The 14,610-nt window shown below is 42.8% G+C and overlaps 2 protein-coding genes across 2 annotated transcripts in view; both read left to right on the top strand.

Annotated features, from left to right (window-relative positions):
* The window catches only part of LOC145401909 (uncharacterized), a 61,001-nt gene extending 52,187 nt beyond the window's left edge, over positions 1-8,814 (top strand). The window contains exons 5-6 of the mRNA XM_080274014.1: positions 7,566-8,031; positions 8,745-8,814. Coding sequence (XP_080130140.1) covers positions 7,566-8,031; positions 8,745-8,814 — 536 coding nt within the window. The remainder of the gene's footprint in view (positions 1-7,565; positions 8,032-8,744) is intronic.
* Positions 7,972-14,610, top strand: part of LOC145401908 (tudor domain-containing protein 1-like) — a 116,511-nt gene continuing 109,872 nt past the window's right edge. The window contains exon 1 of the mRNA XM_080274013.1: positions 7,972-8,031. The gene's annotated coding sequence lies outside the window, so the exon portion shown is untranslated. The remainder of the gene's footprint in view (positions 8,032-14,610) is intronic.

Genomic DNA, 14,610 nt, shown 5'->3' with positions numbered 1-14,610 from the left:
CAGGGAGGGTGCAATGGATCGTGCAGCGTGGAGAGCCGCCATTAGGTGACCAAGGCCGACACATGCAAGCATGTTGAAGCCTTTAAAAATGAAAATATTGTCTGCTAGAGTGCCCCTGCATCCTCCTCATTTCCTGCCTACATACCGTCGTGACTGCATGCTTGTCACTATGGCTGCCCATGTGCTCGCTTTTTTTGGTGGTATCCTACCTGCTGCAGGCCTTGCTGTTCCTCTGCTGCCTCTTACTCATGTGTGTGATGATGGCTCTGCCACTGGAGAAGAGGAAACGAGTGGTTCTGACTCTGGAGAAGAAGGGGGAGATATCTGAGAAGGTGGACGTGGGATGGTCGACTTCCCACATCCTCCATGACTTCAGCCTGGCCTGCTCAGCCTTGTTTGATATCAAGAAATCCCGGGACAGACTCACCCAGTACACGGCTGACTTTGCAGTGAAGGCAAAACGCAATGTGCAGATGATGATTATGTACCCTCCCAGGGTTGCAGAGGTCGACTGCTCCATGCAGATTTGGCATCGTCACCAACGTTCTGCTGGTGTGCTGGTGCGTGGTACAGAGCTGAAGGCTGCTGCTGAGAAGTTTGCAAGGTTACACAACACCCCAGACTTCAGGGCATCTGAAAGGTGGCTCTTTGCTTTCAAGCTACAACATGGACTTACCAATTGTAAGACCCATGGCAAAGCTTTGGATGCTAACGAGGGTGGAGTAGAATAGTTTCGGCAGAAGATGAAGATCTTAATCGACAAGGAGGACCTCACTCTCAGTCAAGTCTACATCGCTGACGAAACTTGTCTTTTCTATCGCTCGCTGCCCATGAACACCTTAGCAGAGGAGACGGAGAAGTGTGTACCTGGACGCAAACTGTCCAAGCAACAGATATCTGCTTTGTGTTGTGCCAATGCCAACGGCATGCACCGGCTCAACCCCATTATTGTTGGCCGTGCAAAGCAGCCTCGGTGCCTTCGTGGGTTGATGGATGTCCTTCCTGTCATTTGTTAGCATTCTCTGAAGGCTTGGTTCACAGCCAAGATCTTCAAAGACTAGTTTCACCACCACTTTGTCAAGGAGGTCATCCACTATCAGACAAACACACTGGGAATCCCATGCAACCAGGTAAAAGCTCTCTTTCTTCTGGCCAGTGCACCTGCGCTTCTGTCCGACAAGGAGTTGGTGGCTGAGAATGACTGCATTGGGTGGTTGTTTTTGCCACCTAATACTACTGCCCTCATCCAACCAATGGACCAAAAGTGATCATGACCATGAAGAGGCTGTACCATCAGAAGCTCTTGGACGAGGTGATGGTTGTTTTCGAGGACAAGGATGAGCACAGGGAGGGACGGGACATGCGAGGCCAGCGGACTGGGGAAAACCTTCGTCGCTACAACCTGAAGTCATCCATCTACAGCTGGGCCAGTGCATGGAGGGAAGTTTCTGTCAAGACTCTGGAAAGTGGTTGGTCTCGTCTGCTTCTTGGAGCCGATGTGGTGTATGACTTTCTAGGTTTTGACGTGGATGATTTCCATGTGTGTCTTCTTGCGGCTGGCAATGAGGTGGATGTGGATGAAGTGCGTGAGTGGTTGGATGACGACGAGGGTGATCCTGGGTATCACACCATGTCTGATATTGAGATCGCATCTTCATTTGCAGGTACAAGTACCCAGCTTGAAGATTCCAATGGGGACAACAAGGATGATGAAGACTCCTCTCAGCACACCCCTACTCCAGCCATCCCCAAGCTGAGCGCACTCCAGGAGTACATTGAATTCGTTCTGGAGTACCTTGAATACCCAGACTGCGACTGGGAGATGGGACCCTTGGGACGTGTGGAGGAATTGCGCACTTTTCGGCAGCGCATCATCACTCACCAGAATCGCTGTTCCTTACGTCAATCAACCGTTGACACGTTCTTCAGGCCTGTGTCCCATGCCGTGCCCAGCCCTGGCTCCACACCACTGCCTCACCAAGACCTGCCTTCCACCTCTGAGCCACAGCCCAGCACATCGGCCACGGTGGAGTCTCCGCTGGACATGAGTTTCCAGCTATCTTAGAGTTGTTTGCAGTGGGTAGCCCATCACCACGTCACAGCGACGCGCCCCTCAGCCACCTGCAACACCTACTCTCTGACTCTGACAGTGAATAAACAGCAAAAACTTGCCACTAGCCACATGGGAATTTACAGTGTTGTGCAGTGTTAAGAAATAAGAATTCAGAATGCAAAGAAATAAGTGCAGAGTGCAACACTGACGTTTTGGTGTGGCGCAAGTAAGAAAAGAATGTGCAGTGTTAAGAAATTAGAATTCAGAGTGCAAAGGATTAAGTGCAGAGTGCAACATTGGCATGCTTCAAATGAAGTGCAATTAAGAACAGAATGTGCAGTGTTAAGAAATTAGAATTCAGAGTGCAAAGGATTAAGTGTTGCGCTGCTGAATTACTGTATGTGCTTCAAGTGAATCTTCACCACAGTCAGAGCCTGAGAGGAGGCGGATTAATCTTCACGACAGCCACGGACATGTACCCTGTATGCTGCTGAATATTTTCGATACTCCTAATTTCTTATTTGCTGGTTCTTTTTCATTTATTTCATGGTTTCTGTCCTTTATTTGTGTGCATAGGGTCTCAAATAGGTGCTGTGCATGTCCGGTAGGGAGTTATTTAGGTGGCTTTCAAAGTTAGATGGGTTGGGGTCTATACGTACCTGTCCAGGGGCATTTTTCTCAAGTCCCGTACAAGACCAAGTCCCGGACATGCCTTTGGCTTGGTTATGTCGGATCTTGGAGGGATTACTGTCTATACATACATCTATCTATCTATTGCCAGATGCCATAATCCTGTAAGGGGTGGCCATTTGACTCTGAGTTATTTGTTTTATGGGGGGGGGGCACTGACCCTCCACCAACCCATGTGTTGACACGTAGGGAGTATGTGCAGTTTGGTTATATGGTTACCACCCAGGGTTGTAACTGGTTTATTGGCTTACGGGAAACCATTTGGCTAGTCACTTAATGTAAAGCCACCTGTAAAGGAAAGAAAAGCAACAAGAAGTGACAGGAAAGATGGGATAAATAGGAAGAGAGGAGGGTGGGCACAGAAAAAGAATGATAAAGGCTAAGAAGTAGGCAGCACTGCATCAAGTGAGTGGATGATGGTCGCCACCACCTACCACAATATATATATACAGTATATATATATATATATATATATATATATATATATATATATATATATAGTACAGTACATTCCCTTAGTATGTGCTTATATGGGCGGCAGAGGACGTCGCATACTAGGAATTCGGGTACTGTGAATACATAAACTTATGGGAAAAATTACATATGGGCAGCACCCCCCTTCATGGGCAACCCTTGAGATGCCTTTCAGACCTAAGTATTCAGGGAAACTATCTAAGACATATTACCTAAGATAAAGTAAACCAACAAGATTATGCCTTTACTAGGTAAATTAACAAGGATATTGCTTAAATAAACCAATAAGAATATGGCTGCTCACCTTTACCCGTTATCCCTTCTTCGGGGGACACTTTCGCGTACTTGGCGGTAACCCCAGATTTGGGCCACTCTTCACTGCCTGTCTCGCTTACAAGTTCAGTTCGTGTACTAATAAAAAATACACTAAAATAAAAAAGAAATGGGTCATCGCGTACTCGGAACTCGCGTACTGTGGGGATGTACTGTATATATCTATATATATATATATATATATATATATATATATATATATATATATTTATATACGTATATATATATACGTATATATATATATATATATAATATATACGTATATATATATATATATATATATATATATATATATATATAAGTAATCACTCTAATATCCGGACGCCCAATAACCGAACATCCCCACTACCCGGACCTTATCGTCCTGGGATCCAACATTCCCAAAATGGTCCGAAAACCCAAAAAAATAAAAAAATAAAAACGATTTTTTGCCGTCCGTAATTTGAACTTGCCGCGCACGCCGCGGGAGAGCTTTGTTTTGGTGCGTCATTCCTCCGATGTCCGATAGAGCGCCGCTGCATCCTCCCCACTTCCCGCCTGTCTCTCACCGCGACTGGACCTACGCTCTTCGCAATGGCTGCCCACGTGCTCACTTTTGTGGTGGTGCCGTACTTGCTGCAGGGCCCCCTGCTGCTCTCGGGCCTCCTCTTAGTGTGTGTGATGATGGCCCCGCCACCTGAGAAAAGGAAGAGATGGTGTTGACTCTGGAAAAGAAGAGGGAGATGTTGGAGAAAGTTGATGCAGGTTGGTCTTCTTCCCGCATTCTCCGCGAGTACAACCTGGCCCGGTCGACTTTGTTCGATATCAAACGTTCCCGAGACAAACTCATGCAGTACACGGCTGACTTCTCGTCGCGAAGCAAACACAACGTGGAAAGGAAGGTTATGTTTACCCCCAAGTTTGCAGAAATCGACCGATCCACGTTGATTTGGTACCGATAGCAACGTGCAGCTGGTGTGATGGTACGTGGAACGGAGCTGAAGGCTGCTGCTGAGAAGTTCGCAAGGCTTCACGACGCCCTAGACTTCAAGGCATCCGAGGGTTGGCTCTTCGCGTTCAAGTTGCGACATGGCCTTACTAACCGTAAAGCACATGGCGAAGCATTGGATGCTAACGAGGATGGAGTTGACGAGTTTCGGCACAAGGTGAAAGGCTTGATCGACAGGGAGGGCTTAACTCTCGGTCAAGTCTACAATGCTGACGAAACTGGCCTATTCTATCGCTCGCTGCCAATGAACACTCTAGCTGAGGAGACGGAGAAGCGTGTACATGGCCGCAAGCTTTCTAAGGAACGGATATCTGCTTTGTGTTGTGCCAATGCTAACGGCATGCACCGGCTGAAGCCCGTTGTTGTTGGCCGTGCAAAGCAGCCTCGGTGCCTTCGTGGGGTGATGGATGTCCTTCCTGTCGTCTGGTACCATTCTTTGAAAGCATGGTTCACAGCTGTAATTTTCAAAGACTGGTTTCACCGTCACTTTGTCAAGGAGGTCATCCATTACCAGACGAAGACACTGGGAATCCCTCGCGACCAGGTAAAGGCTCTCCTTCTGCTCGACAATGCACCTGCCTACCCGTGCGACAAGGACTTGGTTGCTGAGAATGGCCGTATTAGGTGCATGTTTCTGCCACCTAATACGACTGCTCTCATTCAACCCATGGACCAAGGAGTGATCGTGGCAACAAAGCACCTGTACCGTCGGAAGTTCCTGGACGAGGTGATGGTTGTTCTCGAGGACGAGGACGAGCGCAGGGAAGGACGTGACACACGAGGCAAGCGGACTTTGGAAAACCTTTGCCGCTACAACATCAAGTCTGCGCTGTACAATTGGGCTAGTGCATGGAAGGAAGTCCCTGTGAAAACTCTTGAAAATGGTTGGTCTCGTCTGCTTCTCGGAACGGATGTGGAGTACAATTTTCTAGGGTTTGACGTGGATGACTTCCATGCACGGCTATGTACGCACGGCGACGTTGTTGATGTGGACGATGTTCGTGAGTGGTTGGACGACGACGAGGGCGATCCTGGGTATCAGACGTTGTCTGATATCGAGATCGCGTCTTCGGTTGCTGGTGTCAGTCCTGAACTTGAAGATACCGACGACGAAGGCGATGATGATGCAGACTCCTCTCAGCAGGACACTACTCCAGCCATCCCCAAGCTGAGCGCACTCCGGGAACATCTAGAGTTCGTCCTAGACTACCTGGAACACCCAGACTGCGACAGGGAGATGGAGCCCTTGGGACTCGTGGAGGAAGTGCGTGCTTTCAGGCAGCGCATCACCAATCGCCAGAATCGTCGGTCCTTGCGTCAGTCAACGATTGACAATTTTTTCAGGCCCGTGACCCCCGCTGTGCCAAGCCCTGGCTCCACTCCGTTGCCTCCCCAAGACAGGCCTTCATGCTCCGAGCCACAGCCCAGCACATCAGCCACGGTGGAGTCACAGCTCGATGTGAGTTTGCGGCTTTCCTCAGAGTCCTCTGCAGTGCGTATGCCATCACCACGACCCAGCGATGCACCCCTTGGTCGCCTGCCAGTGATACTCTCGGACTCTGACAGTGAATAAACAGCAAGAACTCCACTAGACCACACGGGAATTTTGAGTGTTGTGCAGTGGAAAAAAACGGTGTGTTGTGTTAAGGTTTTTCGAGTTGAGAGAAAAGAGTCAGTGGAAACTAAATTTAACGTAAATAAACTTCTTTGTTTTGGCTTTGGAAATTTTGAAAAGATTGGGAAAAGTTAATGTGCAACACAAAATTTAACTGGAACATTATTTGGACTAAAGTGAATACTGTGAAGAGAACGGACTTCTGTGTGTTATTGACTAAGTTCAGTGCAAGACTTCAGGAAGAGTGTACTGCAAGTGCTTCAGGAAATCGTTCTTACTGTCAGAGTCCGAGAGGAGGCAGTTATTCATCGAGGTGGCCAGGGACTTGCTGTAAGTAGCCAGAATGTTTCATACTGTACTTTTTTCCATACTATACTTACCAGAATGTTTCATACTGTACTTTTTTCCATACTATACTTACCAGAATGTTTCATACTGTACTTTTTTCCATACTATACTTACCAGAATGTTTCATACTGTACTTTTTTCCATACTATACTTACCTCATGCATGTGCAGTAGGAATGTGTTTTTCTAGTTAGGCTAGGTTAGGGTCCATAAGTACCAGAATGTTTATTAATGTATGAACATACTTCTAAACCCTCATTTTATATTTCTTTTGCATCTAAACCCTCATTTTATATTTCTTTTGCATTTATTTCAGTCATTTATGTGCCTTATTGATGTGATTTGGGTGTTAAATAAGTGCTATGCATGTCCAGAGGGAGTTGTATAGGTGTTTCTCTGAGTTAGGGTCCATAAGTACAAGTCCATAAGCTGGGGCCCAATATCCGGACAAAACCAATAACCGGACCTACCAATGGCTCTATTACGTAGGATATTGGAGTGATTACTGTATACAGTATATATATATATATATATATATATATATATATATATATGTATATGTAAATATATATATATATATATATATATATATATATATATATATATATATATATACAGTATATATATATATATATATATATATATATATATATATATATATATATATATATATATATATGTAAATATACATATATATATATAATATATTAAATATATGTATATATATATATATATATATATATATATATATATATATATATATATATATATATATATATATATATATATATATATATATATATATATATATATATATATATATATATATATATATATATATATCTATATATATATATATATATATATATCTATATATATATATATATATATATATATATATATATATATATATATATGTGTGTGTGTATGTGTGTTTGTATGTATGTATGTATATATATATCTATCTATCTGTCTATATAGATAGATACAGATAGATAGATTGATAAATTATATATATATATATATATATATATATAAAAGACTCATGTATTTATTTTTCTTTAGGACAAGAGGTGAATGTGAGGAGCAAAATAAATGAGGAATGTCAGGAATCTGTAGCACAAGACTTAAATGTTGTGGAAAGTAAAGCGAGTGAGAAACGTCAGACCAAGTTGTCAGTTTCTCAATCTACAACTGAAGAGACAGTCGAAGAGAATTCCCACAGTACTCGGAGAGTTGGAAAAGTGAATGATAAGATGACTGCCAGTAATCGAGCCAGCACCCCTTTATATCAGAGGAAGGATACACAAATTGTCAGTCATTTCAATGACACATGCAGTCAGACATCTGGGTATGATAAAATCACATCTGGACAACTGAAGATGCAAGAGATGAACACTGCTTCTGCATATGGTCATGAAGTCACTCATACAAAGGAAGGAGAGAGGACAGATTTGAATTCCTTCAAGTGTTCCAGAGAAATTGGGGCCGCCGTCAGGTTCACAAGTAACAGTTTGGAAAGGAATGTAATGTAAGTATAAAACAAATAAAAGGGGGAGGTTGTTATTCATGGTTATGACATGGGGGTAGAGTCAGGATTCTAAGGGCTTTAAATGGTTAGTGAATGATTTTATGGCCCATTTCCTTGGACATGCAGCTCAATTAGTTGCTCTCTCTCTCTCTCAGCCCCATTCTTGGATGGGAAAGAGGAGTGTGATATTTTGTCACAGAGTACCCTTCACTTGGGTTACAGTAGAATGATGATATCATCCTGACTGACCTGCTGAAGAGAGAGTTCTTTGCTCTCTGCTATTACTAACCTTAATTTAGGTTTGGAATTTCCCCATGGTTTTTAGGTAGTCCCACGTGTTTGTTTACAGTTGTGGAGCCAGCATTCCAAATAACAGCAGGGCACACTATCTACCCTACAGTTCTGCTTGTATGCTGGTAGCTATTCTTTTTTCGCTTTACAGTACCTTTGTCAAAAATTGGCTGTTCTTTAATGTTGAGTCATAACAAGAGATTAACACAGAACTTATCACCAGTAACAAAGAAGTGTTGTGGAAAGGAGGTAGAGTTGTAGTATTGCCTAATTCTGCCATCAAGCTATGAAATAGGAGCTACTGAAGAATGAAAATCCCTGTCAAGTTACAGTGAAATACTAGAGTAAGGAGGGTGTGAATACTAAACTTATCTATGCACTGACATGAATGTAAGATGTGTTTAGCTCTGGCGACCTTTCAGGGGTGCTCTCATGCTGTACCTGCTTAACTGGGTGAACGTCTTACATCTGCACTCCCCTGCCCTCCCCTGATTTACTCTTTTTGTTGTTGTGGCCCCAGACTCAGTTGAAGGTGAGCCCAGTCGACTGGGCTGAAGTTATCCTCCTCCTTCGGTAATTTTGTAATCATGGAGCAGAACCACTTGGTTACATTGGTGCCACCATGAGGAAGGCACTCCTCATCAGCACCTGTCATTCTGTTAAAACCCTTGCTATACAGTAGGCGTTAAGTTAATGACCAGCTTATTAAATAGATAAGATTTTCCCAGCAACATAGAGTTAGGCATTTCAGTTTATTAGCCGTTTTAACCCCTTATGGGCGGGCAACTTGTCAATTATACGACCGTTTGGGATGGCATATTTTCGGAAAAATAATGTATCAAGGAATAAGCCTAAACATGCGTACATCGATGAAAATGGATGAAAAACGAAGGCAAGAGGTGTCACATGCGTGGTAATACGTCTCTGCTGACTGTGGGAGGAGGAGGGGAGGAGTGACGGAGGAGTGTGGGCAGGCAGTTTATCACCAGGCGTTCCTGGGGCAAGGCTAGCAAACTATTCACTCATTTGCTTTTTCTTCACCACTGAACACTATATATATCATTTATGCATTCAGTACACTATTCATTGTCTTCAAAATCTTATGTATGTGTTTTCTGTTATACCTGAACAGTTATAACAATAATGTCTACTTATGTATATACTATTTTACCTGAACAGTTATAACACTACAACTTATATATGTATATTCTATTTTACTTGTTTCAAGGCTTGGGAGAGTAGAGGGTAGGACAGTAGGTGACAAAGATGCCTTATCACCAAATTTCACCAATAAATTAGGATCGAAAATGGCTGGACGTTACGTAACGTCGCCTGCCTCCTCACGCATGGACGTTATGTAACGTTGCCTGCCTGTTAGGGGTTAAGGGTGTTGTGTGTGAGGAACTAAGTAATTCTTACTGGGTCTAGATTAGGCTCCTGTATCACCTAAACAGTTGTACAAAACATCATCGTAGAAGAAACATCTGTCAAACTTTCAGAAACCCTCTGTCCTGACTCATCTCACTTTTCAAGTTCTTGAGAAGTATTGCAAGAGACAGACACCTATCACTTTCCTGCCCTACCAAAGAATGATCATCCTCCAACTCCTGACATTGTCTGTATGTGCACAGCATCATACAAATAGCTCTCTTAGGCTGGAATGCAAGAACAAGGCTTGAGCCAGTCTTGGGGTTGGAGTTGGTCTGGAAGTCAGATCTGAGATGCACTTGCCAAAAACTGACATCCAGAAACAAGGCTTGAGCCTTCAAATGCTGAGCCAGTGTTGTCAAGCCCAAGTCACCTCTGAGTGAGATGGAGTTGGACTTGAAGTTTGTAGACCTGTTACTTAACAATTTTGATGGGGAGATTCACTTTGAAAATGATGAATAATGTACTTAATCAACAACTCCCAGTACAACCATAGATGGTGGCTGTATGAGATCCTTAGCAAAAAAATATTTGTAATTTATACAAAATATTTGGTTGTTTGGAGTATATTATATAGGCTGCATTTTGTACAGGTGTATAAATGTCACTAAAATATATATATTTTTTTAATTCAAGGAAGAAGGAACCAAAGGTCAGGAGCCCGCAGACTGTTCCTTCCAAGATAGAAAAAAACAAAAACTATACAGAAAAGAGCCAGATTCAAGATCCGTTCATTTCGAGATGCCAGGACACACTGCGTTTGAAAGACTGGATATCATAGGAAGTAGGAAATACAGACAGAGAGAGACAGTTCCAGAGTTGACTTGTTTCCATAAGTGAAGGACTGGAAGTAACGGTTAATGCTTGCATTAGTGAGTTAAGCAGAAAGAAGATGAGAGTTTGTTGCTAGACGGGTGCTACGCGCATGTCGTAGAAGTGGAGGGATGTGAGCAGATAGTTCAGAGGAGCAGTGACCATTGAAGTGGTGATAGAATTTTGATAAAGAGGCAACAGTGTGGCAGAGAGATAGAGGTTGAAGGGAGCCAGTAAGAGGAGGAGAGTCAATGAGACAAAAAGCCTTTGTCTCCACCCTGTTGAAAAAGCTGTATGTGTGGAGCCTCCCCACACATTAGAGTTGTACTCTACATGGGCAGATAAAACCTGTGTATAAAGTCAACAACTGTGCAGGGGTAAAGAAGGCACGGAGTTGGCTTAGCACACATAATCTCTTGGAAGCAGATTTTACAACACGTAATCTCATGGAAGCAGATTTTACAAAAGATGTAATATGATCTTTCCAAGATAAATCCCTAGAGAATGAAACCCTAGGTATGTTTAAGGATGATGCAGGATTGAGTTGGTTATTATTATACATTACTGGGTACTCTTGTGGAATATTTTGTTGGGTTGATAGGTGGAAGAACTGAGTGATGCATGAAAAACAATGATATTACTTTTACCCCAGTCTGAGATACGAGCCAAGTCAGACATTAGGTGTGCAATAGCCTCATCTCTTGTTTGTTGAAGTAGCTGCTAAGATGGACGCAGCAGGAACTGAATGGAAAGGTGAAGGGTGGAATCATCAGCGTATGAGTGGATAGGGTTAGATGTACAGCTTAGAAGGTCATTGATGGATAAAAGGAAGAGAGTTGGTGATAGGACAGAACCCTGAGGAACACCACTATTGATAGATCTAGGAGAAGAACGATGGCTGTCTACAACAGCAGGTATAGAAAGACCAGAAGAGAAGCTGTAGATGAAGGCACAGATAGAAGGATAAAAACTGTAAAAGGGCAGTTTGGAAATTAAAGATTTATGCCGAACTCCATCGAAAGCCTTTGAGATGTTAAGTGCAATGGCAAAGCTTTTGCCAAAGTCCCGAAAGGAGGATGACCAGGAGTCTGAAAGGTAGATGAGAAGATCGCCAGTGGAGCATCCTTGACGGAACCCATACTGATGTTCAGAAAGAAGGTTGTAATAGGAAAGATGTCTTAAAATTTTTCTGTTAAGAATGGACTCTAAAACTTTTGAGACACAGGATGTTAAAGAAATTTGGCGATGGTTAGAGGGTTGGGAATGGTTACCCTTCTTAGGGACTGGCTGAATGAGAGCACACTTCCAGCAAGAAGGAAAGGTATAAGGTGATGGACAAAGGTGAAAAAGTTTACTTAGGCAGCGTGTAAGCACAGAAGCATAGTTCTTGAGGACAACAGGAGGGACCCCATCAAGCCCATATGCCTTGTTAGTATTGAGGCCAGTGATGGGAGAAAATACATCAGTTGAAGATTTTTTAATGTCAGCTATGAGGAAGTTGTGTTGGCAATGCCCTATGATATGTTTATTTGTTTTTCATTATTGTTTGGCTGGCAGCACTTACAGGGCACTACCATCACTTTCAAACTCACAGTGGTAGTTATAGCATCACCAGAGCTTTTCATCATTTAATGAATGTTTAATACCTCTTTTCCTAATTTTTCTTTTTATTCCATCTTTCCTGCAAGCACACATAATCCGTGATCCATTTAGCTGCCAATAATGACACGTCTAGGTGTACCAGCAGGCCTGCCAGGACTTTTTACAGAATTCCATCCTTTCTCTTGGAGGCCAGGTGGTGACTGGTTGATGGCGAACCTCCCCTCAACATGCATAATGACTCGAATTCACTGCACTGTCATCTTTCCATGCTAGGACTGTTTGCTGTTCGTCATATTATTTAATATGTTTTCTGTATCATTTGGATTCTATAGAGTTTTAGAGAACTACGGCAAATTCACAGAGTGTACTTATGAAGTACAATCTTCCCTCCTATAACGTGGCTAATATAGACTGCCAACATGCCACGCTATACTCTTCTGCATAATATGTTCCTTATGTTTCTATTATGAAGGGCCAACCTAGACTGGACATTTTCCAAATTCACCCTTTTCACTCCTAATCCCTCCCAAACCCTCCTAAAAATATCCTGCTGATATTCACCCAGGTACTCATATGCAGGAAGTTATTAAAAATACATGAGAACGGTTCTTTAAAAAAAAAAAAAAAAAAAAAAAAAAAGCTTAGGTCACTAACCTGACTGCCTCTGCTGGCCACAATGCAGGTAACAATGCTTGTACCACGGGGGTAGCTACCTCAGACGCGGGCATGAGATGGGAGACCACCAAAAACCAATGGAGAATTCCCCCAGTGGCCAATGGGGATACATATGGCTGTTCCATCATGTGACCAATCACAGTGCATTGCTCGCCAGATGTCATCACGTACGACATTTGACTTTCGGCGGGCTATCTGAGCTCTGATGCCCGACAACTCGCCGCGGTATATCTGTTTGTGACCACGGTACTGTGTATATTTTTTGGTCATGCAATAGGTGACCGCGTAAATACGGATTTGCATCATGTGATACCTCATTATACGAGGGTTTACTGTAACTGGACAAGATCATGCCAGTCAGCACCTGGCCTACAAAGGGGAAAGATGGCCAACGAAGATTTCCAGTAGACGTGTTATGCAATTCTTTATAACTTTTTATTTTTTTGAGATTATATTGTAGGCTTTTTTTTTTTTTTCCTAGGCTATTCTTACAATGATTGTACAATGGCATAGTAGACAGTTGGGCAGTTTTTGTATAGTGGTTGCTTGGTTATCATAGTGAGTACCGAATATGGTGTGTGATAATGAAATTGTGCGATAACAAAAGCTCAGAACATGTGGGATTTATCTAATTGGTACTAGGCATCCCAAGTGCAAGCCAAAATTTTCCCCTGTACAACAATAATTTGAACCCATTAAATACATGCATCCCATTATTGTAAGTATCAGCATCATACACAGGCATGGGTAGGATAATAGAAAATGATGAAAATGGAGAGGCCTGAGATGGGCTTGAGGTAAGGAGTTCCAAGGCTAGGAGGTGGAAAGTCAGTGATCACCACCACCTGGGATTAACTGCTCGAGTAGGGCCTCTTCCTTGAATCCCTTAAAGCCATCAGAAACCACAGACACTGCCCCATCGTCGTTAGCAGAAACCAGCTAAGGTGCATGATAATGATGTTTTGAGCTGATAAATGCCCTTTAGGTATAACAGCAGGAGTGCAGATATTGATCTCGCATTGATAATGAAAACTGCAATAACCAAGTGCACTGTTACAAAGGGATCACTGTACAGTACTATGCAAGTTTTATAGTCTACTATCCTTCACTGTTGAAAGATCAAAATTAAGACATTTCTGTAGCATAGAGCTATATTCTGTAGCTATATTCACATAAATTTATTTCTGAATGATTTTTATAACTTTCTGGACAAAAGTAGATAAGCATTGTCACATAGGTTACAGTAATGCTCGTGTAATATTTGAAAATGAAATGTGACCTAACCAAGCCTTGGTAAGGAAAATTCATGCAGATGGTGACAGCTGAATGTATATACAGTATCAGTTTTCTAATGTTTTTGTAAAGTACTTTTTTTGTTTATCCTCCCCAGTTTGCTCAGTTTAATATTCAGAAGTCGACACTGTGACTGGGTGACGTAGAAATAGTCAGAGGTTTGCTGCAAGTCCGTGACTTGAGCCCTACTTTGTCTGGTTGGACTTGTTTCAGTTGAAATCAGACTTGTTTCGATTCAGCATATGGCCGAGTCAAGCTGGCTGAGACCGTCTTGAGTAACCTGTGAGGCAGGGCTTGGAACCAACTCAAGCCCGACTTACAAGTCCGCTTCTAACCTCATTCTGGCATTTAGGCCTTAGAAGGCCGTACTGTATATCAATCTGGCTATCCCTGTCACTGCTTCTCTCCAACTGTATAGACATTAGAAAGTCCAGAGTGCAGACATTTCTTGAGAATCCTTGAGAGACTTTTTTACCT

This window comes from Coenobita brevimanus, chromosome 57 (assembly GCF_032717465.1).
Source record: "Coenobita brevimanus isolate Jiangsu-jjx chromosome 57, ASM3271746v2, whole genome shotgun sequence".
Classification (NCBI taxonomy): Eukaryota; Metazoa; Arthropoda; class Malacostraca; order Decapoda; family Coenobitidae; genus Coenobita; species Coenobita brevimanus.
This window is presented reverse-complemented; position numbering and strand designations above follow the sequence as displayed.